The sequence below is a fragment of the Zerene cesonia genome, chromosome 13, assembly GCF_012273895.1.
Source record: "Zerene cesonia ecotype Mississippi chromosome 13, Zerene_cesonia_1.1, whole genome shotgun sequence".
NCBI classification, from domain to species: Eukaryota; Metazoa; Arthropoda; class Insecta; order Lepidoptera; family Pieridae; genus Zerene; species Zerene cesonia.
In genome coordinates, this window is record NC_052114.1 from 6,382,903 (window position 1) to 6,408,639 (window position 25,737).

General features: G+C 31.9%; 3 protein-coding genes across 4 annotated transcripts in view; all 3 read left to right on the forward strand.

Annotated features, from left to right (window-relative positions):
- LOC119831487 overlaps positions 1-12,651 on the forward strand; it is a 31,887-nt gene extending 19,236 nt beyond the window's left edge. Inside the window, exons 7-14 of one of the 2 annotated variants that reach the window (XM_038354870.1) lie at positions 5,794-7,030; positions 7,110-7,243; positions 7,496-7,646; positions 8,027-8,156; positions 10,438-10,604; positions 10,737-10,856; positions 11,032-11,102; positions 11,317-12,651. In XM_038354870.1, coding sequence (XP_038210798.1) covers positions 5,794-7,030; positions 7,110-7,243; positions 7,496-7,646; positions 8,027-8,156; positions 10,438-10,604; positions 10,737-10,856; positions 11,032-11,102; positions 11,317-11,998 — 2,692 coding nt within the window. In that variant the 3' untranslated portion in view covers positions 11,999-12,651. The remainder of the gene's footprint in view (positions 1-5,793; positions 7,031-7,109; positions 7,244-7,495; positions 7,647-8,026; positions 8,157-10,437; positions 10,605-10,736; positions 10,857-11,031; positions 11,103-11,316) is intronic. The other variant, XM_038354871.1, reaches the window with a different exon arrangement.
- Positions 12,652-14,842: 2,191 nt separating this feature from the next.
- On the forward strand, positions 14,843-19,982 carry LOC119831186 (multiple inositol polyphosphate phosphatase 1-like). Its single transcript, XM_038354471.1, has 5 exons — positions 14,843-15,054; positions 16,199-16,623; positions 16,866-16,964; positions 17,558-18,009; positions 19,339-19,982. Exons 1-5 carry the CDS (start codon positions 14,898-14,900, stop codon positions 19,478-19,480), a joined length of 1,275 nt encoding a protein of 424 aa, XP_038210399.1. The 5' UTR covers positions 14,843-14,897; the 3' UTR covers positions 19,481-19,982.
- Positions 19,983-20,108: 126 nt separating this feature from the next.
- Positions 20,109-23,500, forward strand: LOC119831470 (multiple inositol polyphosphate phosphatase 1-like). Its single transcript, XM_038354837.1, has 5 exons — positions 20,109-20,317; positions 21,213-21,634; positions 21,922-22,011; positions 22,537-22,994; positions 23,251-23,500. Exons 1-5 carry the CDS (start codon positions 20,155-20,157, stop codon positions 23,372-23,374), a joined length of 1,257 nt encoding a protein of 418 aa, XP_038210765.1. The 5' UTR covers positions 20,109-20,154; the 3' UTR covers positions 23,375-23,500.
- The last annotated feature ends 2,237 nt before the right edge of the window (positions 23,501-25,737 follow it).

A 25,737-nucleotide genomic window follows, 5' to 3' on the forward strand; every position in this document is an offset into this window, starting at 1 on the left:
TTTATATCAGAGCCTTGCATTACGCAATAAAACCTTGTTTTCAGGACTTTCCTTTCGATATAACTATACAATAACCATACTATAATTAGGGCGAGCGACGCCCTCTACTCCCACAGTATATGTCGGCATGGTGCACTTTACTGAGAATCTATGGCATTTCGGTATTTGGCATTTAATATAGTTACTTAAGCTTTTCAACGCATTTTAAACGCGATTTATTAATTATGTTATTTAACCGGATTTAATTTTAAACGTATACACGCGTAAAATCGAACACAAGAAAATACTATAGTATTATTTATTAATATATAGATGAGTTTTCAATCATATAACAATAGTACAAAAGATCGAAAATTTTACAATTAATGAACTTCGCGAGCCCTCCTAAAGCAACAATGTTGCTAGTGTACCTACTGAATGTACATTAATTAATAATCTTTATTCCTAACACACGAGTTGTTTTCGATTTATTTAACTCACCCTATTATATTCTCGACGATAGTCTGTATTCGTGGAACGTAGTAAAGAGAAATTGAGTACTACGTGAATATGTTTATAAGTTTTTATATATACACTGTGATAGCGTGAGCACCTAATATGATTATTTTGTATCTGGTAATAGATATGTAAAGAATAATATCATTTTATCAAACATTAAAGAACTTTTAATAAAGAAATTAATGCTTTTTAAGTATTGTATTTACATTTAATATTTCACATTATAAATAAGCGTTCGAGTTTCAGTTAGTTACTGCCGGTTGCCTGTCTTAATATGCCTGATTATGGAAACCTCTGTTTACAATATTATAAGTTTTTATTGTGGAAAACTGTTTTGTTTAATTTTCTTGATCCGTCAGTTATTCGCCACTGTCGCGTTAAAATCTTTCCAAACATCAGATATGCTTCAGCTTTGACAGAGGATAAGAAAAAAAAATTGTATGCATTCATTTCATATATCGTATTTATTTCATAATTCAAACAGACAATTCGATTTTATTTATTTGTTAATGACTGACAGTGTTTTAAATATTTGGTACAGACTGTATGGTGTTCTGTTTCAAATTCAATTCAAATTTGAGTTTTTATTTCACTTTCGGCATATACGAAACGATTTATTTATTTATGTTGATACTCCAGGACTCATGTACTTTTTGTACAATTATAGATTATTAAAAAAGAAAAACGAATTTGTGCCAAGATACATGATTCCAAAAAACAATAAACCAGACCAGGCTGGCAAAAACGAATTCCATATGTAGCGAGGCTGGTTCCATTTACATACATGTGACACAAACTGCGGACAATGTTTTCTCAATTTACTAGGGCCAGTTAATTCTCAACAAAATATTCACTGTAATTTTGCTAACGTATTTTTAGTGGAACTCGGACGGATTCTATGTTCTTTTTTTCTTAAAAGTTAATATCGCATCATTTTTATTTCGAACCTCTGTGAAATATTACTTTACAAGGTAAAGTATATCAATTACTATTCATTATCTATCATGCCAAAATAACGTATATGACTCTGAAAATAATAACAATACAATGCATATAATACACAATCAATTGTTACTGCGTGGATACCGGAGGCAAATATCGTTTTCTTTACTCGTTCCAGTCCTTTCCTTTTTTCCTCTCGTCAATCCTTTCTTCATCCCTCTCCAATTTGAAGTCGGCAATCCTTTTTAGAGGTGTAAGGTCTGCAATCGACCTTACGCCTCTTCAAATTTTCATGGGCAGTGGTAGCGCTCACTATCAGGCGACCCAGCTCCATTGCCGACGACAACATAAAAAAAGTTACTGCGTTTATTATTAAAATTAAAAAGGCAACTTACGATATCCCACTAAATTCTGCTTGAGCATAAATTTGTAGTAGTGCAAAAATTTCACACAAATATCGATGTACAAATACGCTAAATAATTCTGAAAGAAATTCGCACCTATTTTTCAAGAGTCGTATAAAAGTATATAATTTACAACCCACGTATGTCACGTTCATTATTACATTATTTATTCCTTCGTGCCACGGCCTATAAAATATGTAAAAAGGGTTGCTTGTATTGCATGAAACTTTCACTCGGTTACCTATTTACTAACGCACAATAGGAGGTTTGCGGTTACAGCTGTATATAATTGCTCGCACATATGAAGTTGATTTATGAATTTTGAATGAATAGCGAAATACTTGAATATTAATCAAGAAACGGGATTTGCCGTGTAGCTTACGGTACTTGTAGTGTGTTTAATGTAAAATGCTTTCGTTTTGTTGCCAATGCTTAAAATTTGTTAAGGCATTAAAAGGTGAATTTGTCATTGTAGTTATTATGAACAGAAAGCCGCTTGATAATTATATTTTATTCTCATTATTTGGAGACCGGAGCTTGATATACAGAATGAATACAAATTTATTTCATTTCATTGTGTAATTTATTTTTCTTTAATCAAGAAATATCAATGATTACGTTTATTTTCTTTGTACTTTTCTTACATTGTATCATTATATATAATATTGGTATTATTTTAAAAAGCAGCAGTTGTTTTGTCAGTTGCCGACAAGAAACTGCTATTCAAGAAAGAATGAGACTGTTTCTATGTAGAAGAGCGGCTCTTCTCCGTAAAAACTGCTACAGCCTACGAAACTGCTGAAACCAGGCGTAAATTAAAATATTAAATATTATATTTTACGGAATCAAATCAAATTCTTGAAGCTTAAAAAATTAACAAATATACACATGTCGTTTAACTTTCAATTAAAAACTATGAATAGCTCTTGAAAATATTGTTTGTAACTTATTTGTGTTGCGCGATGTCGTATAATGCAATTATTACTTTTGAAGAATGGCGAAGTGACTTATAAGTTAAGGGTGTTATTTTTGTTTATTTTTATTAACAAAGGTGAGGCACCATCAATACCTCTTAAAAAAGTTTTACGGTGTTTCATTTGGGTTTTTCAATACAAATACACCGATATAAGTAAAAAAGTAGTCCCTTTTGTACGTTTTTCACTAGCGTTTTCCCGCGGCTTGAATTCGGAGTAGTTTAATAGATTATGTTATATATATATATATATAAATCTTTCTCTTAAATCACTCTATTTATTAAAAAAAAACCGTCGAAATCCGTTGTGTAGTTTTAAGATCTAAGCATACATACATAGAGGGACAGACGCGGAAAGGAGGGAAAAACGCGCGATTATCCTTTATACTATGCAGTGATAAAAATTATCTTGTTAAAAAAATCTTGTATTTTATATTGAAATCTATTTGGTTCCAATACAGATCTCGACGATATATAAAGGGGCTAAAAGTGAATTAATGATAAGCGCGTTCGTCAAAAGAGAAATAAAAGTTTATCGCTTCGAAACGGATTTCCTATCTTGGCGACATATATTAATTGCATCTTCTGTACTAGTTGGCAGTTAGATTGCTCCGCTTCGAACTTCGCAGTAGCTTGATAAATTCTTTTGCCAATAATCTGTTTGGAAACAGCTATTTAGTGAGAAGTTTTGAATTTTTATGTTTGTTTTATCTAGATGTATTGTATAGCTTTCACTGAAGGCTCATGATATTTAAGTATGATTTTTTTTTTTTGTTTTCCTATATTCCGACCGCGTCTTGGCCTGGCTTGCACGCTTAGTTGAAGGAAAAGGAAGGTAGTGCTGGGGTTCTAGACTTATTTTGCCCGTTACCGTGGGATTTCCGCGATAAAACTTATCCTATATATGAAAATTATCATTTCGGGTTCTAACTATCTTTGTGCCAATTTTCATCCAAAGTAGCTCAGTGGTTTAGGCGTTAAGAAGAAGAAGAAAGACTGATACTGTCGCATTTGTAAAATTAATATGAAGTAGGGATTTATAATAATTTATTGTACTCGTACAAACGCATTTTGATGAGACAAAGTTTAAAAATGAAACTGAGAAGGTGTGGCGAGTGACGATTTCCTTAAAGATAACTCTTCCAGAGAACCTTATGAAAAAAGGACGTGTACGACGTATTCGTCGTACAGCTGAGGAAGCTAAGATGCTAATAGGAAAATGAAAAATATTTAAACATTTAATAAGAATAATCCATATATTCATAGGACGAGCGGATCATTTGCAGCAAACTGTTTTAGCGAATATTTTTTTTTGTATGACTTTGTGAACTTTATTTTATACATGTAATTGTGTAATAAATTAATTAGTAAATGACCAGTATTTTGAAATTTTTTCTTTTCTTAGAATATTACTCTGACTTACGTAGGAATAACGTATAATTACACCATGAATAACTTATAAGCTTTTTGTCTTTTCTTCATATTTACTCGCCTTTAATTATTCAAAAGTAGACATAATTTTAAACGTAGATTAATTATTTTAGAATAAAAAGCCTTTCAGTATCGTTATATATTTCGACTACATTTTCTTTCGGTTTTAACGAATCATTTTAATCAAATCATTTATTTGTTTCTTTCAATTCACAATTATATATCTTAGGTGCATACATAAAGAATTATCTGTTGGTTTGCTAATGTTTAAGTTAATTGTAATATAATTTCATCTAAGTTATCGATAATACAAAATGAAGAATAACCATCGATTATTATCTCTTGAATCATTTATCATAAAACATTTTGTCGACACTTCTACCATTAGATTCTTTTTCATAAAAAAGATCACCGACATTTCTAGCGGACTAGTAAATTCCGCCAAATACTAAGGTGACCAAACAAACATAATCGAGTAAAACAATTGAAAACGCACCCAGTTATCGAGTAACAAACACAAAAAAAAAATATCGAAGTGATAACCCCCAACACTTTTGTCAAGAAATGTAGCGATCTTAATGAAAAAGTAATTGTTTAATCAATAATTTATAAATAATATTAATGATGAATGATTGTACAAAAAGCAGATTGCTCATATTGTATTACTACAAAACGATGGGTGTAACGGAAGCTAATCTTGGCCGACAGCCAGACTGTGCCCGCTGACTCGACACAATGACTACGGACCATCGACATGACTTGACGCCAATAGTTTTTCAGTTTATCATGGAATTAGGCCGCTTTTATAGGTCAGGCCGGGAATGCTTTGTAAAACAGATTAGGCACTTTTTATTTCGTTATATATTGGATCGCCTTTGCTTAAGTTTAAATTTATAGTATCGATTTTATTAAGTCTCTTACTTCTTAAAAATAGAACCGAAGAAAATAGGAGATTAAAGATTTTTTTTGCATTTTTCGAAGAATATTAGCCGGAGATAAAATGTATAATTACTTGCTCAAAATGTGGGTTAGCGTAAAAGTTTGAATACATAGTCGTTCACACATTGTTCCCCTTTCGGTTACAGACAATAGCTGCTTGAATATGTCAGACACAAACCGTTCGAAATACCGTGCGTCAAAATCCTGTATGATGATAATTTTTGCGAGGATTTCCTAACAAAGTCTAAAATGCAATAGACAACGTACCTATAAAACACAACCAAGATTTATGTAGGGTACTTAATGTTCCTTCTTTAAAAGTATTCGAAGAATTACAAACGTATCTTTTAACCCACTGTAAAAGCTAAGTTACCTCAACAAATGCCCCTGTTACTTTAACCCATTCATTCCCAACTTTTCAACTTCTCACTACGCTTCTGGTGATGTTGGCGTAAAAGTTTATCCGTGATAAGACTTGACATGGCATCTTATTTGTAATCGAAAATGTACTTTGTAATCAAAGTTTATATCACATATCTTTATTGACTTGATTAGTATGCCATACGAATAGCGCTGCAATTTTATTCAATGCGAGCTTTGTTTCAGAGAAATGAGGATAAATACAGCTGCAGTTCTAGATGGTGGATCAGAACAATCAGAAAGATCATTGAGGGCACAGTTTTCGTTTCTTAATTTGGTACCGAATCCGGAAGGAGGTAATAAGTGGAGGCAGGTTGGGCATATAATTGGTCGTACGGTTAAGTTGCATACAATTATTTGGCCTGGTGGTCGATTAGTGGCACATGGACAATCCACTGGAGCTCGTACTATATTTCGTGTTGTAACAGCTCTAGCTCCACCATTCGTTATGGAAGGAGAGCTTGATGAAGATGGTCAATGTCTCAGAGGCTTACCTTGTCATCGGCCGCAGACATCGGATAGAGATAACCTTACCCTGGCATTTGTTCCGGGAAGAGAAAGTGAACCTATAAGAGAAGATTTCTTTATGCCTACCTCAAAACCAGATACATACACAAAAATGGCAACGCATTGTTGTTATGGACTTGCTATGGATCTTTTAGAAAACATCGCGCAAGAACTTGAATTTGATTTTCATTTATACATTGTTGAGGATGGATTGTACGGATCAAGGAAACACATGAAGCCATTTCAGAAGATATATGAAAATACTAATACAGTTAACGAATATATGTCCAATGAGGAAAATTATCGCTCGCAGTATCGAAGAGGCTACGAAACACTGCATAAGAGTAATGTACATAATGTTTCAGAAGAAAATTTTGATGAAGATCGCGAAAAGTGGGATGGTATAATTGGGGATCTGGTTTCTGGTGCTGCACATATGTCGTTTGCTGCTCTAAGCGTTTCCTCAGCAAGAGCAGAAGTTGTAGACTTTAGTCAGCCATATTTTTTTAGCGGGATATCAATTTTAGCTGCACCTAATCAGAGGCCTGATATACCGTTACTCGCATTCCTTCTGCCATTTTCACCGGAGCTATGGGTAGCAATTTTTACATCGTTAAATATAACTGCAATCGCTGTAGCTATTTACGAGTGGCTTTCACCATTTGGATTAAATCCATGGGGACGTCAGCGATCTAAAAACTTTAGTATTTCGAGTGCTTTATGGGTGATGTGGGGTTTACTTTGTGGACATTTAGTTGCATTTAAGGCGCCAAAAAGTTGGCCTAATAAATTTCTCATTAATGTTTGGGGTGGATTTTCTGTAATTTTCGTAGCGAGCTATACAGCTAACATAGCAGCTCTTATAGCCGGATTATTTTTTCACAATGCTGTTGATGAATTTCAAGGAAGAAGTAATGTAAGTGGTTTTTAATATGACATATCTCGATGAATATTTGTTGTACTTGGTGTAAACTATAGCTATTTTATATTTTTAGTGGTTAACGTTAAAAGTGGGTACTCCAAGATCATCTGCAGCTGAATACTATGTACAGAGAAATAATCCTCAATTGGCTCAACAAATGCGTCGTTATGGCATTCAAGACATTGAAGAGGGCATAGAAAGACTTAGGTTAATATTTTTAAAATTTGCAATTTGTTTTCTTTTAATATATCTAAATTACCACCCTGATATGGCAAAAGAGGCAGGTTTGCATCCCGCCCTTATTATAATTAATATCGGTTTTTTTTATTTATTCCTTATATTTTTAATTATAACTAATATTTATCAAAATTATATATGATGATAGTTTTACAGTTCTTAGTAGCTTAATGATTCAATGAAAATTATAAATAACGTTATTTTCCATAATTTCCGACACAGAAATGGAACATTGGACCTTTTGATAGCTGATACACCTGTCCTTGATTATTACCGTGCGACGGATCACGGATGTAAACTACAGCGGGTCGGAGAGCATTCCCTCACCGACGACACTTACGCCATTGGCATGGCTAAGGGCTTTCCATTAAAGGTATTAAAAATAAATTTTACTTTTTTACTGACTCGTATTAAGTGCGGCATATTTTGTCGAAGTACGTAAATAGGTCGATTGAGTGACAGGGGAACGACTTCGGATTTTAGCAAGGAAAGATTGATGACACAAGGCCGCTAATGGTGTGATCGATAGTCGATGTCATATAGCTTACATTCACAAGATTATACATCATTTTATCTTATCCAAAAAATAACTTTTCCAGCCTACAGATATTAAAGTCTCATAAGCATTCGTATCTTTTAGAAAATGTGCGCAACTTTAGATACCAGATGTGGGGCTAAATCGCATATTTGTGGGACCAATCTTTCTCTCCTTAAATAATGATTAACTTCGGTATCTACGTTGTATGTTTTTAGGACAGTGTATCAGCTGTGATCGCTAAATATTCATCGAATGGTTATATGGACATATTAACAGAAAAGTGGTATGGAGCTTTGCCGTGTTTCAAGCTTAGTCCGGATTATGGTATTCAACCGAAACCTCTGGGTAAGAATACAATTAAATATCTAAAGACAATTGTAATTCGTGTTTTAAATAGTACATTATTTACAAAGTTTTAAACATTAAAACAATACATGTTATTCATTAGCAGAGGTAATGAGTAGAAGAAATTATTGAATTTAAAATTTTCTTATAGATAATTAGTTGTCTTATGAAAAACCTACAGTTTAAAAATTTACGTGTCTCTGTTTGAGTAGCAAACGCCCTGCAGTCGATTTGGCATTCGCCGGCCGCGATTTTAAGCAATTGATCGTGTACAAATCATGTATTTGTTTATACTGAATGAAAGTCGCACTCTATGCATTTAAATAGAATGTCGTTGATATATTTCAACGACGTCTACATCTGTTCCTTTGGCGGAAATTTCATTAGGATTTATCACCACCCTTACGTTAATCCAACCCCTCGGCACGTAAGGGGGACGATATTACCACGAGTCAACCTGAAAGATTAAACATAGAATTTATCGCTGAAAAAATGAGATGGCACGTAAAGCGTATTTACCTCTCACTCAGGATAATCCAGAGAATAGACGCAAAGAAAATTAAAAGTGATACAAGGTAAAATTCGGCGACATCGCGCTTACATTTCAAATCCGAGATCCGTGCCTGAAAAGACTTGTACAACTCGTTCGTTGAAACGATTATTTCTATCCAACAGATAAAGCAATTTCTATTATAATGACATGGTTATTATTCGAGAAAGTATAATTTTATAAATTCATTGATTATTATTAATATTCATGAAATTTTAAAATATTCCATATTAAGTATTAAATATTCTCAATGCAAATAAAGTATCAAGTGGAACAGAATAACTTATCATGGATTGCCAAGCAGTAGGTTACATTTTTCTTTTAACGATTCACTTCTCTTGAAATGGGCTCTCAACTCTCGGGAATTGAGTGGTATGCATTACCTTCGTTTATGATAATAACTGTTAACATCATTATTTCTATGCACAATAAAAGCGAAACAACTGTAGTAATTGTTGTGATAAAAATATTTTTGATCAAACCTTTAACTTGTTCTGCATTTCTTCGATGTATAGAAAGGAGGAAATTCTGAATTCGACCATGTTTCAACTGGCCTGCCGTGTGGTCCGAATTAAATTTTGTCTAGACAATTGGGAGGCGGTTAAGTATTTTGTTAAAAATAATTATATTGTTATATATTAATTATAATTATAAAACCGGCTTATAAAATAAACTGATACCGTTTTTACAAAATGTAAAAAATAATGCTTTTTATACCGTGAAATAACCTAAAACTATATAAAAAGCCTTTCATATAAACATAATTATTTATAATATTAATTCTCATTTTAGGCTCATTTAGTTTATAAAATGTTGTATCTAATAATTGCGTTGTTTTAATAATTTATATAAATAGCATTACACATTCGTCTACAAAGTAATAGTTGTTATTTATTTCATTTAATGTGTTGCTCGGCAATGTTGGTCTGATCCGGGTCAAATTTGTACTTTACCCCTATGCTCAATTTTGCCCGGGGCATCTGCAAACCTTTAGGGTTCAAAATTAGTTCGGTGGCTTAACATTAAGCCTTGTTTATGTCTAGTTTCACATATATGCATGATTTATATATCAAATGCATTTAAATAAGCTCTTGCAAGATGCAGAGTCTTGATATTATATAATACTTGTGCAGTGAACACGATAATAATCTCAATCAAGATTATTACGTGCCTCCCTCTTGTGTAGTGTATTATAGTCAATGACTGAACTGGGTCACATGGTACCTTTAGTACTGGAGTTGGAAAATTTTACTGCGGTTTATCATCTTCCCTCGTTACTGTGTAGAAGACATTAATCTACCTTACTAGAACTGCGAAAACTTTATCACATTACCTTTGTTATACACCTACGCTGCCATTCCGTTATGAATAACTTTCTTCTTTTATTTTCCATTCTCGCCAATTAAGTAATTAATAATTTTGTTTTGAATGCTTGGTTTTCTTAGCAAATTAATTTCAGCACTGAAACGTCTTCATTACAGCTCATATAATTGTCCTTGTAACTAATTCTGCTAAGCCATTTCATTATCACCAGTCAATTTGGCAACCGCTCGATCGGACGTGCCATAAATTTCTAACAACTAAGGCTGTGGACTTCATAGGTCATTAACCACACTAAACCAGTTTGTTCGTTGTAAATTTATTACCAGAACAGGTTTGATTGAACGGAAATGTAAACGGAGGGAAAACTGCATTCAAACTTTTCGAGCTTAAATATATTTTTATTTTCAGGGGTGGCAGCGGTTGCTGGAGTATTTATACTCCTGGGAGTGGGAATGGTCGTAGGCTGTTTAATACTAATATTGGAGCACCTTTTTTATAAATATACATTGCCGATATTACGACACCAACCGAAAGGAACAATATGGAGAAGTAGGAACATAATGTTTTTTAGTCAGGTTAGTACCGGTTTTATGGGGCATGTTTTCAAATATAAATGCAAATTGCTCACAACTACGACTTTCTGAGTTCATGGTTTGCTGTGTTAAAAATAACTTGTTTACATTTTAAATGGTAGTATTTTGTTTCAGAAATTGTACCGGTTCATAAATTGTGTTGAGTTGGTATCTCCGCATCATGCAGCTCGGGAGCTTGTAAACACCATTCGTCAAGGGCATTTCACCTCACTTTTCCAAAAGAGTGTTAAAAGGGTAATGGTATAATTTTATTCCTTAGTCTTTATGATATATTAAGTGATATCTATAACATATTTACGCCATTTTTTAAATTAATCTTTTGAGTAGTTTTATATTTCAAGCGAAAATCTTAAATATGAATATTAAAAGTATATAAGTCAGATTGCAATAGGAAAGCCGTTTGTTTCAGAAGGAACACGAACAACGCAGGCGAAGAAAAAGCAAAGCTCAGTTTTTCGAAATGATTCAAGAAATCAGAAGGTGAGTCTCGAATTTTGTTTGAAAAATTTAAATCTAAATAGTTTATTACAAATACATAACTTTATTACATTTCACACTTACATTTATATCACGATATTGGAGTATGCTTGTACAAAATATATGAAATATATTTAATTTTAACGTACACAAGGTATGTACATATTGTGTGAATTATTATTGTTTAACTACAACGAAAGGTTTATTTTTTCATCAGAGTTCAACAAGGTCGAGATCATTCACTGGATTCGATTAAAGAAAATGTCGCAATCGAAACCTCGGAGGTGTCAGAAGAAATGACAGAGTCAAAGTTCTTATCGCCCTCCCCCGATGTTTCTAGCCGGTCACCTCGCCAAAGTAGGTCACCCCGACAACTTCGGTCTCCCAGAAGCCGAAGAAAAAGATCTAGTCTCGCTGGACTGAACGTTCGACGTTTTAGTACAGATTCAGTTCTCGGCTCAGATTCAGCTTCAATATATGAAAGGACAAGTCTCAATATTGGTCGGAGATTGAGTCGTGACGTAAGTTTTTTAACAAGCTCTCCTCCGGATATTAATACTAGATTGAGATCGCCTTCTCCAATGGTACGGCGAGCTGAAGGTTCTTCCACTAGGTCTTATCAAGATGTTTCTGAAAAGAATCACAACTATCTAACGATAGATGCCCCGAGTCATCGCGCGAGCATAGAAATTATGGTTTCGCAGGAAAGTGAAACAATACCTCCAGCTCCGCCTTACCCTCGTGTATCTCCTACGGGAGCTAAATCCGAATTGTCAATACTATCTGAAGAGGAATTATTAAGACTGTGGCGAAGTTCAGACCGAGAGGTGAAAGAAGCGTTATTAGCTGCGCTCCAAGAAAAAAGAGCAAATCTGGACCCCAAACAAGATCCGGGCTGAGCGGCTTGATAAAGCGCTCTACTGAAAGGAAATAAATTTTTTGGAAATCACTTCGTATTCCTTATTGTTGCAGCTCGTCACGTGGTGAATAATAAGGAGTGTAGTTACGCGACCGCACGGAGTAGTTGAGCTGTATCTTTCTTAAATTGTTTGATGCGGATACATCGAACAGATGTTAGTTTAACGATCAGTGTTCATTTTAGTGTCTTGTCGTTGTATTGGGGGTGCTGCCTTACATTTAATATTTATTTAACTATAAATCAGCATCAAATAATTTAATAAAAGTGCTATGCAAGTGCGATGATTTTGAAAAATAATTACGTCCAATATGTTTTTAAGAAACGATGATTGAATATTTATGTGTGTAAAATTTAGCATAACATATTATATTAGTTAAAATTTTAAGTGTGTATGAGTATGTTATCGGCTAAGACCATATTTAAAGTGCTTTATCCTACTATTAGTGTAGCTTGCATTATACCGAGTTATGTTGTAATGCAAAATTAATGATAAATAAACGTGTCTATTCGAAACGACTTATTCAGAAATGAATTAAAATGTAATATTAAGTGTATCATAGGAATATGATGATTAAAATATATATTATATCCAAATGTAACAAAAATTTGTTCATTAATGATGATATATGCTTAAATTTTTCTGTACAAAATTTGTTGATGTTTTGTATCATATATTTAAAATTATTAGATAAATAATTTTTGTATTATAAAAACGCATTATCATTGTTTTCTGTTAGTTAGTTAATTTTCTTATATGCATACGTATAATAGATACCACCTAAAACAATAACATATAAATGATATATTTTATCAGAGTGTTGATGAAATCTTTTACACCAGGCATTTGGCATTATGTTCAATAATTATGTCCGTATTTAAAAATTACTCGAGTATTTTATAAACCGTAAAATTTATTGGAATTTTAACAATTTTGCAATTTCAGCAAATAATTATTTATTTACGAACTATTGCATAATGGATGAATAAATCGAGTTTATAATCCGATTTGAGGTATTAAAATACATGTACTTACATAGAAACAAATATGAAGAAATATTTTATTAATAATAAGTATCATTAAAAAATGGTAAAAAAAAATACTGCCACATTACCTTATAGGAGTAGGTAATATAAGTAAACCTTAACATACGATTGCACCCTAGATTTAGTAATATTCCTATAATATGGTTATCAATATCTTATCCTAGCTATCTTGAAATCTTATGAGCATAACTTTAAAAAACATTTAATTATTTTAAATCGACTTCTAAACTCAAAGGGAGGTTCAAAGTCCGACTTTTTTTTTTTTTTTTCTAAAATGCTTATAAATCTAAATTAGAACAGTTCTGAAATATAATTGGTTTATTCTCAAATTTTGGACCAAAATAAAATTATTTATTAAGTTGTATGGCTCGTAAAGATCTATTGGATGTGATTCATCTAGTGATATTAATGTCTTATGCATTTCTCTTATAAAATATTGTACATTAGATATTTAGATTTAGAAATTAATAGGAATTGATAGAAAACAATCTTAATTAGTAAATTGCCAGACGTTTTAATGTAACCACACAAATTTTAGCTCTATGAGTTTTAGTAAAGAATTATATTTTAGCAACGCAGTCCAAATATAGAGAATTGTTTGCGATGTATTTTGCGTTTCTATTGTGCAAGAAGAAAATTTTGTATATGTTACAACGCAGCGTAATTTTTGTAATGACATGATGTTAATACAATTTTAAACAGTTAATCTTTTGCCTATGTAGCGTCATACTTTTACTGTTTTATTTTAGTTTTGAGTCGGATTACTTTTGTTATTAAATAACACATATAATAAATATTTAACTGATTTAAAAGTATAGGATTAATGGGTAATAAATGAATACAAAGATTAATGGGGCGAAACAAAATTAAATTAGTTTTAATGGAACGCCAATTTTGCTAGAAATTATAGGTATGTATTAATAAAATATAGTAAAATATCTGTATGTTAAGTAATGTAAATATACGAATTATTTAAATAACATCTATAAAAATTATTATTTGGAGGAATTAAATGAAAATTAGAATTTTAACTACTTATTAGAAAAACAAGGATTTGAAGAATGACTGGGTTGTTTTGGGTTTATATTAAATATCATATTATTTATCCATTTCTCTAATTATCCTACAAATGATGCAAGAAATATATATATTATTTGTGCGAAATTGACTTTCATTTTATTTTAGTTCAATTGTATCACACCCGTGTAAATATATCATAAAATTATTAAAAATAATCAAATAAATTTTGAATAGTGTTTTGTGATCAGAAAATATTTGTTTTCTCAAAAGTTACCTAAATACTATTTGAATCGACATCACATTTTCCAGTTTTTACTATAAATTGAAGTGAAAAGACTTATGTGACTTCATATTGCAACACAAAAGTACACATATCTGCACGTTCATTAATTATAAGATAATCTTGAACAGTTATGGTCGTAAATTACAATATTGTATTCTGAAGTGTATTGGTTTACCTCGACCCAAACCTTGCTAAGCGGGCAAACCATATTAACGTATTAATAGCATGCACGCAAATAGTATGTTATACAAAAGATAGTAAGTATTGGTATTCAGATAATCATTTTTAACCGTCCACCTAAATGTGAAATTTAATATGAGAATTTTCATCGTGCATTCATATGCACGTAAATTGTCAATACTGTGTCTAATGCATCAATAGCTGGTGAGTATACTATATATAAAGGTCATTAAAAAACCTCGTTCATATGAATAATGAGCGGTGGCATTTTACACTCTTACAATTTAGTACTTTCCATGTCATTTGACGGCCGAGTTGTTTAAAATTGTTTACTCTAAAATAGAGAGAAAATATGAAACTCTACGCGTTCATTTTCATTTTTAATTGTGCACATTTTTCCATGCCGTTGGACTGCTTTTGGAATTCTTGTCAATATAAAAAATTTTCAAGTAAAACTCCGTATAACTGTATTAGAGATGATATCAGGGATTCTGTTGTGAAGCTTGACGGTGAGTTATTTAATTAAATTGTGCGTGAATTAATTGCTTAGGGTTTTCTGTGGACCTTCATGAAGCCATTGTGTAATTACTTGCCATAAATATTCTACGCAATGCAAGTCAATGTTATCTATCAATTTGCTTGTTTATATATTACATGATCGTACTCGCAGTACATTAAAATGGGTAATTTTATGTTACTAACCGTTTTAAATAGCCATTATTTAGTGACTAGTAAATTAAATTAAAAAAGTATGCTTTCCTTTTCATTGCAAATTTCTTACAATCAACTCACATACATTTACATCAACGTATAAATTAAATACACAGTAATCATCTGAAAAAAGTTGACGATTACATTAATTGTTTGTGAAATGCAGATGCATACGAGGTAATGGCAATAGCACGCTCACTTATAGGGGACCGATATTGAAAGAGTGATGACATTTATATGGTCAATTCCATACGAGTATCGGACGAAAGATGGAATCTGAACACATAGATAGATATATATACACATACAAAGGTTTACAGATTATCGATCTCAAATAGTTTACATCCCAAAGTTATTTATGGGTTAATGGGAATGTGTTTATGATAATATCTAGGAGTGAAGTAACACGATATAAAAAATTATTTATCATCCTGATAAATAAACAATCGGGGCCAGGATGTCCTATACATATGTCAAAATTATAAATTATAAATCATTTCAATGCTATAAAACTATAAAATTTAATACGAAATTGTATGCAATTTCATTTAAAATATAATATTTAAAATATGACGTTACACTAGCTTTCCGTAATGAAAGGAAATTCCCCTGTGAATGAGACGTTACAACGCAGTAACAAGTAACCTATGCTACTCTTTAGCCTCCTAACAATCTCCAGACTTAAAAATCATATCATAAAAGCGCTCCGCCATGGCATGAAAGAAACACAAATAAAAAACTACACTTTCGCAATTACAATATTTATGCGTGGCGTTTTTGTTGTTAGCATATGCATAAAAGTCTTAAAACTTAGATGATAGGTATTATAGCGATGCCATTTTTTGATAATAAACCTCATGACCACCACCACCAAATACATTATAAAGTTAAAATCTTAACAATGGTTTTAACCTTTAACTGTAGTATAATATACATTTTAAGGATGTGACGTTATAAGCATTTGGACAATAATAAGGCACGGGAAACGAAGTCCAGGAGGAAATTATAGTCTCTATATGAAAGATGCTATATCGCTGCGAAATAAAGTAAAATCCAGCTATGAGAAAGGAACTAGGTTTCTGTGTGCACAAGATGTGGAAAACTTGATTAATTGGCAAGTTGACAGCGAATTGTTTGATAAGGCTCACAGCTTAACCAGAGAGGGCTATCAAGAAATGTTCGGGATTGGAAAGAGGTTAAGAGAGGCCTTTATACAACTGTTGGACAAAGTGGAAAATGGAAGTTATGTCATACGATCTGCGTATGGACATTGGGTTGAAAATGGCGTGATCGGTTTCGTTGAAGGTTTGTCGAACAACAAGAGTATGGAGATTCAGCATTTAGCTCCACAAAATGATAGTTTAGCGGTATGTTACGTGCATAATAGTTTATTTCTAAAGTTTTAAGTATCATCGTAAAATTTGAAAAATAATTTTTAATTTATATATTATGTGCATCAATAAATGAAATGCTTATGAAATCTCTTTCGGTATATTTTTTATTATTTAGATAGTATTATTGTAGTATAAAATTTATAGTACGTTATAATAGTATTTATTTTTTGTTAAAATAATTATATGTTTGCATAAAAATATAATCTATATTACAGGTTTATTATAGATGTCCGAAATATATGAAGGAAATTCGTAGACATCCTAAAACATATAGCGAATATGATACATATCTTGAAAATAAGGAATATCTAGCAGTAAGTAGTATCTTCAGGAAAGATGCTTATCTGATAATGATTTCTTAAGAATAGTGATAAAAATAGTAAAATAAATGAAAATACACGTATGTTATCGCTATACAGTATTATACGATCACTTCAAGGACAAATTATTATTATTATTCCACACAATTTTATTTTTATAATTTTAATTTTGAATTATTGTTCCGTAGGGAGGTTTGGTTTGTTGGAAGAATGTTTGACGATGCTGTACATTTGCATCGTTTGTGAAATTTTGATAAATAATATGAATTCATCGTGAGAATAGTTTGTACATATGAAAATAATTAAATAAATAGATAAGAAACTACATAATATTACCGTTAAATCAAGTGTTTGCAACGTAAATTAAATTATTTTTTTTTTATATTAAGCGTTTTTGTAAGAAAGTCTTAATATTTATAGATATACTCGTCTTTTATTAATTTCAACTTTATGCACAATAATAAACATCTCATTTCATTCAATTTGCTAAATTTGTAGTATGCTCATACCTACTCGAATATACAAAACGAATTTTATTACATGAATATATGATATATTTTTGATTATTGATCCACCATACGTTTCAGGCCAAAAAGAGAATAGAAAATCGAGTTGGCGTGGAGCTTACAAATGACAACATTACCGGTCTGTATGACCTTTGTCGGTATGCCTGGTCAGCCATCGACAATAAACCAAGTCCCTGGTGTGCTTTATTCTCAATGAAAGACCTTGAAGTTATGGAATATGCTGGAGATTTAAGACATTATTATAGGAATGGCTTTGGGAATCAATTAAATGTACTAATGGGCGAGATTGTCATATCTGACCTGTATAAGAAGTTTATACACGCAAAAGATAATCGTGGTGTCAAAATTGTAGCATATTTTAGTCATGCCACGATGCTGGATATGGTAGTATCAGCTCTTGGGGTATTTAATGATAAAATGCCTCTCACGGGTACATTTCGTAACGTGAATAGAAAATGGCGTTCTTCAAAAGTATCTGCATTCGCAGCGAACCTAATTGCAGTTTTGTATAGGTACTATTGTTTTTTTAAATACGATAAATGTACTTGCTAATTGAGAAAGCTAGCCGACCTAATTGGCACGTCGGATTGACCTTGTTTTTGTGCCAGTAGGTGGATTTCGAACTCCGGTATTGATAAAAATTGTTGTGCGATAGTTATATTGTTTTATTCAATGCGATTACGCAGAATTTGCTTTGTATTGATAATACAACGGATGTTTCTGCGAAAAATATAATGGTCTGCATATTTCACTTTATAGTAACCATAAACAATTTATTACATACCTTTATAACCGAGTATTATATATTATATTATTGTGGGAGTCGAGCACGCTTCGGCACGAATTGGGCCAGCTCGCACCACCCCCACAGAAAACCGGCGTGAAATAGTGGCATGCCACTGTGTTTCGGGCGGTGAGTGGGGGAGCCGGAGGCCCGTTTCCTTTTCCTCGCCCGTCCATGTCCATTCCTTCTTTCCAGTCGTTAATCCATTCCTTTTCCCTTATCCCAAAAAACATTCAGCGGGCAGCGCATTCGCAGAGGCCCAACCTTTGCGAATGTTCATGGGCGGTGGTGATTGCTTATCATCAGGCGATCCACCAGCTCAGTTGCCCGCTATGACATAAAAAAAAAAATATGATATGTCGATGTTCTCAATAATATATTATAATTTGAATATTATAGCACGACTGATATGATTAAATTATATGATACAAGTTAATATTTATATAATGTGGTTCGTAATTACTTACTTATATTTAAGATAGATTGACGATTAAAGCAACAGGGGTAAAACAACTATTTCGTACATTCATACAAACGTGAGACGAGTAATTTTACGCTATTTACATAATCGCAACCGATGCCATTCTCAATTTGGAGTGAATATTCGTTTGATGAAAATCTGTTTGTATTTGTACGTAATCTAATTGCGATTCACCTTAAAATATACCAACACAATATTGTCTAAACAGATATTATAAAAGGAAGCATGCATGTTTTTATATCCAGGACATTTGTAATGTTTTTATAAAAAACCGCTGGACTCATTTCAAAATCTTTTTCACCAGTACTTAACTGAGTGACACAAACTGTATGAACCACGAGCAAAACCGGGACGGACCACAAGGTTCCAATAAAATTTACAAAATTTTGCTTTGAAATTTATTGTATATATTTGTTAGCAACGAAACGACGCTAGTTCATTTCATTCTAGTTATCGAAGTAAAGAATCCCTATTCGAATCAAATCGCCAGTAAAACCATTATGGGGACAAGTGAAATAACATCCCTTTTTCCGTTCTCACAAATGGAGGTCGTTAACAATTTTCATAAATTTACAGATGCGGAAACGTTTACAAAGTGGGATTTTATTTAAATGAAGAGCTTTTAACATCAATGTGTGATAACGGAATATGTTCGTGGCAAGAATTTGAAAATAAATTGATACCATTTCTAAACGTAACTCTTGAAGTGTGTTTTTAAACGCATAAACAACTCAGTTGATGAAAACGCTGACTTGAAGAAATTGTGAAAGAAGCGTTATACTGTCCTTGTATAACAAACTATATCTACTTAAACTCACGTTAACACTTACGTTTATATTCAGTAACATTATACTAAATGTTACGTTTCGCAAATAGCTGCTATTAAAAAAAAAAGATTTATCTAGAGCAAGTCAATTTGTCACTTTCTTTGATACTTTGAAACACGTGGATCATAAAAACCTTGGTGTGGAGATATTTCTAATATTAATGTTACACAAAAACTACATTGCATTGATTTTGTATATAAATCTTAGAGCTTCATATAACATTACCATATACTGTTTGTAGAAATATACTAGATAGATTTTGGAAATTGTGAGTTCTGTCCCAGACGAAAGCAATGTACGGGTTGGTCAACTCTCTTTCAAACGCTAATTATGTACGATTTATCCTTGAACCTAGTCAAGTTACTTATACTTAATAAACTAATTTATGCATTTCAAGTTTTTTTGTGGATCCTTTTGAACAACCACCAAATTTATAATCAGCGATAAATATTTCCTTTTATTTTACATCAGATTCTCAAATGCTTGGTCGGATGCTAATGGTAATAAACTTCCATTTAGAGATCATGCGCTCTCGGAGTTAGACATCTCATAATATAAAATCAAGATGAAGATAATTTCATTACATCTGCTTCTTTGTTGCTTAGTTAATTCTGTAATTTCCTACTATTGTTACTGGAATACGGGATGTCCATACAAATATTTATCGAGTGAAACGCCTTATAATTTAGTAAGAGGTGATATTCGTGATTCAGTAGTCAAATTGGAAGGTAAGATTAAAGGAATTATTTATGAACCATATGAAAATATCTTAAAGCCTACAGTTATATTGTAAATTTGTTAAAATTGTAGTCTTTCAATCAAATTGATTGAATTCAGATTCGAAATATAAAACAATGTAGTCAGAATTGAAGTTAAAATGGAACTCTATTGTTTTATCAATATTGTGGTTAATATTAGTTTGCCAATGCTACTTTTTTGTGTCAAACTCGCTTTTGTTTAATCTATCTTAATTAAATAAATTTATATGCCCAGCGCGGAATAAAAGAGTTATAGTAAAAAAACTCCAACAGAGAACACAAACACAATGGAGTTGACGTGACTTGTTGATATTTTTCATAAAAAAACAATGTATGCTAATAAAATAAAACCTGCTTTTATTAATTGTATAGTATTTCTACTCCCGCTAATAAATATCGTTTAGTTTGCAGACTAAAAATAACGAATCAGTAAATCATTTTCTTGAAATGACAAATCGTCAAAATTAAGTTTGGGTCGGTATCATAAGCTGGATCTAAATTAATCAAAGTCTCGGTTATCAAAACGTGAAACCGATCCCTGCTTATATACCTACGATATTTAAGACGAATATAATATGATGTCTGGATTAATACATTGTCTTATTTGCAACCATTATTCGATTTGTCTCAGAAATTAACATATATTAAGTCAATATTAATGAACCAGTAGTTATTGTCTTTCGAAATACTTGATATATTTAGCTGTTATGTCACAAGCTTTCATATATAAATCAGTAGATATCGCAATGAAAATTTATTTATACAATTCATATTATTTATTGTTATGCGAATCAATAAAAATAAAAATGTAAATGTACATTGCCTTGTTTAACAAAAAGTAAAAAAAAAACACATTTTTATATAGGTTGTGAACCTGTAAGTATCTGGGGAATATTCAGACATGGAAAGCGTTATCCCGATTCGTCCACCAGCAGGGCTATGAAAGAAGCTGTTTCTCTTAGAGAATACATATTTTCGAGTTATGAAAAGGGACACAGTTCATTATGCGCTCAAGATGTGGAAAATTTACGCATTTGGGAATTTGACGGCAAAATGTTTGAGAACAAGGAGGATATAACTGATGAGGGTCGTAAAGAAATGCTATTTCTGGGGAAACGATTGAGGGAAGCGTTCCCGGATATTTTGAATGATGTACAAGCAAGGTCCTCGACATTCAGATCTGCGAAAGGCCCATGGTTGGAAAATAGTATAAAGGAATTTGTCAAAGGCTTGGGACTTAAAAATGTTGCCATTGATAAGCCTAAAACGGGATATGATGATATTGCTGTAAGTAACATATTCATATTGTTAGCTGGCGATTACCTCCGCCTTCGTATGTTGTACCTAACATAGCCTATAACATTCAGGAATCGTAGGGCATATCCCGTATCCAAGGGTGAAAGAATTTTTGAAATTGGTTAAGAAATTCCAGAAGAGAAAAATTGGCACGTTTAAACAAACAACGAGCGTTAGATTCAGCGTTATATTATTACAGCACATTTTATTTTCTTTCTAAGAGTTTAATTTTTCTTTGAGATGTTTGTTATAGTTATATATATTTGATCGTTTTTCAGCCTTCCGTCACTGGTGAAAAATCGGAGCAAAATAATTTAACCTTGGATGTAGAATTGGTTAAATATCTTAACACATCAGACTATCTTGTTGTAAGTATATATTTGAGTTTCTTATGATAAGGGGTAAATTGAAAGAGCCATTAATAATAAAAAATTAACATAACCAAGGAGAGTAATAAAACCAATTTTCGTATTAATATTTCATATAACATACAATAAAAATAGAACACTTTATTAACATTACGGTTTAACAAATAACTTAAAACTATTGAACTTGACTTAATGCTAAAAGGATTGGAGTTCAACATTTTACAGAAATGTGGCTTTAACTGTAGAATTAATTTTTCGGCGATATACTACTTTCTAAAACTGATAATACAACATACGAAACTTCATATTTATAATAAACTGTATTTTATTAACAAACGTAAATTAATTTAAAATATTACGTGTGGGTTCAATAAAGAAACACATAAATGTATAGAAAGAAATAATTTACTGTGTTATTGTGGTACTGTTTGACTTAATAAAAAATGCATAATTTATTTAAATGAGTACCTGCAAATATGTTTTAGATAATGACTATGTGGTATATATTCATTTCTTTGTATGTAGGTAAAGGATCGTATTCATCGTCGAACCGGGATCGATTATGTGCTCACAGATGACAACGTTACGGCTTTGTATAATCTGTGTCGTTACACGTGGTCGGGGATCGACGGCAAGGCGAGTCCCTGGTGTGCACTCTTCACGAAAGACGACTTGCAAGTTCTAGAATATGAGGAAGACTTGAGACATTTCTATTCAAATGGCTACGGGTTCCCCTTTAGCGCGCTTTTGGGAGGCGTGCCCTTGGCGGATCTTTTTGGAAATTTCGAGAAGGTCAAACTCGGGGAGGGAAAGAAGTTTGTGTCATATGTTACTTATGCAGAGACTCTGGAACAAATTTATACCGCGCTTGGTCTGTTTAAAGATAGCAGCCCATTAACAGGCACAAAAAGGGACCCAGACAGAAAATGGAGGACCAGTGTTATGTCTGTATTCTCAGGAAACTTCTTAGCAGTATTACACAGGTAAAAAAAGTTTTTAAAAGCTTTTTTACAGAGGCATATCCAATTATATTGTATTAGAAACAACTTACTGTTGTTTACTTGTTGGCACTTTAAATACTGCAAGCTGTAGCAAGTTATATCATGTGATATTATTTTTTTTCTTGGCCAATAGTAGAATTAACAATCAGAATTAATATTTTGCAATGGAAGTTTGATAAAGGTACTTTCATTAAGTAACTTCAAATGTGTTTCTTTCCTAACACAATCATTATTACAGATGTAAAAGAGAAAACCAAGAAGATGACTATAGCGTTGTTTTCTATATGAACGAGGAGCCTATAAGATCATTATGTGGAGACGGTGTGTGTTCTTGGCAGGAATTGAAGTCGAAAACAAATTAAAGTAATTCACGACGACCTCAACTTTTGGGAATATCTGCCGTAAATCTTTTACTGATCGTATCGTATCAGTGCTGTTGTGTGTAGTTACGAGCTTCAATAATAATATATAAATATAAATATATATTTTTTGGATTTTTTCATTTGACAAATCACAACACAATATACCTAGTAATTCTGAGGAAAAATTAAATAGTTATTGCTAAAGTGTCATCCATTTTAATAAATTATTGTCTAAAATATAAAATTTTCAAAACTTAGCGTACTGTGGATATACAAAAAAAAAACATATTTAAGTTAATACATACACAATTTTGATTTGATGATTGAAGAAAAGAAAAATAAATCCTGGAGACTAAATGCATTAAAAAACTTATAAATAAGCCATAGTGACATATTTTAATCGCTTAGCAGCGACTAAACCTTATGTTGCCACAATAGCTCAACCGTGAACATCATTGAAAAACGAATAGAATACTTTTTAGAGAAAAATAAACTTTTTAAGCCACAGTTTAACATTTGTTCAGGTGACTCTCACAAACTGCAGCTACATAGTTGGTCCACGAAATGTAGTGTACGAAAAACAATTAAAGCGCAACCGTTGGCTTTTAAAATACAGTTTTTGTATGAAACTGTACAAGAAAAGTTGTTATTTTTAACTGCCTTCCATTTTTCCTATTTAAGCATTGAAAACGAGTGTTATTAAAAGTTCTTAAAAAGTACATTTATCGTCATTAAAGCATCAAATTCGATAAACCAAAAAATGTATACTTATACACGTTATTTAGTATAAAGTTGTCGAAAACAAGTTTATCAAAAACATGTTTTTTGTCTTTAGAGTTCAACGTTCTGTTACAGATAATAAAATAGATTTAGTAAGGTGTGACAATTAGGCAATTTAAAACTATCGTAAAATTAAGAGAAAGACCCTGTTTTTATTATTATTTTTAGGTCATGGACTTTTAAACTACAACAGAAGTAGAATACGCAAACAAAATTCCGTTCCCGAATATGTAATTGCATTAATATTGTAATTCAATTTTACTGGTAAGCAACTAAAAATGTAATATGTACATCGTGTTTCTCTTGGGACACTGCAAGCTACTGACTATTTACTAAATGTACCCGACGGAATTAACAAAAACAGCGGTGATACTAGTTTTGCTTGTTTAGCATATCCATTCATAGTAATGACCAACTGGATTTCAGTGACTTATTTCAAACAAGCGAGGTATTAAAGGGCATAAAAGTTGCCTTTTATACAAACAAACCATTTTCTGTACACTAATTTCTGTGCAATCTAATTAGCTGGAATATTCTACACAACTGACAACCAAGTAAAACCTACTTGTTTCACTATTCAAACAACTCTTTAAATTTTCGCACTGTTTGACTTCGAAGAATTCGACTAAATGAAAAAAAACTGAGTATTTTCAAAAGATAAAATGATCAAAAGATATCATAAATGATTCCTACCACACTCACTAAATACCTGAGTGTTAAAGGATAATATTTTGTATCTCAGTAAAACGTTTCGGTGGAAACACGCTGTGAAAATTACCAGGTATATTAACAGCGTTCTGAATTTAACCTATCTTTTAGCAATCACAGCTGAATTGGCGAACCGATCTTTGAATTCAAATGAATTAGTTTTAAGAATACATTAATTCGAATATAAATTGGGATGTTTGTTTCTGCATCTGTTTGTTATATTGATATCTTCTTTTAAATAGTTATTGATAAATTATTTATACCATTACGTATACATAAAAACCAAACCAGTAATAAAAAAACAAATACGAATATAATTTGTGCCTAGACTACTGTATATAAGAAGTTAATTGGTATTATATTCATCGATAATTACTAAACTTATCAATTTTTTTTAAGTTCACTTCGGAAAAAAAATACAAGAATAAAATAACAGCATACTAGAATAAATTATTATATTTGCAATTTCGACTACTCAATATCAATTAGTTATTAAGGTCGAAACTAGCTTGTTAATAATACTTACGATTAAAAATGCAATAGAATTATATCTATGTTCTACCATAAGTCATGGCGATCTATCAAAAAGTTATAATTTAATTTTAGACCCTTTTTGGAAGGAAGGCACGATCATAACTTCTAACAGTAACCGCAAAACATCGCTTATAAATATCGTGGAATATGTAGATGACTACAGTTGTTTACATATTTTGATACTGTTACTTATAATGATGCAACTTTAAACTACGTAATATTTAATCTAATTTAATTTATCTTTGCGTTAGCTGATCCACTCATTCATTTGTTATCAAATTGAATATTTATTCCCGTTTATTTGCAACATTGTTAATTGGACCTCCGTTCTTAATAGTCCA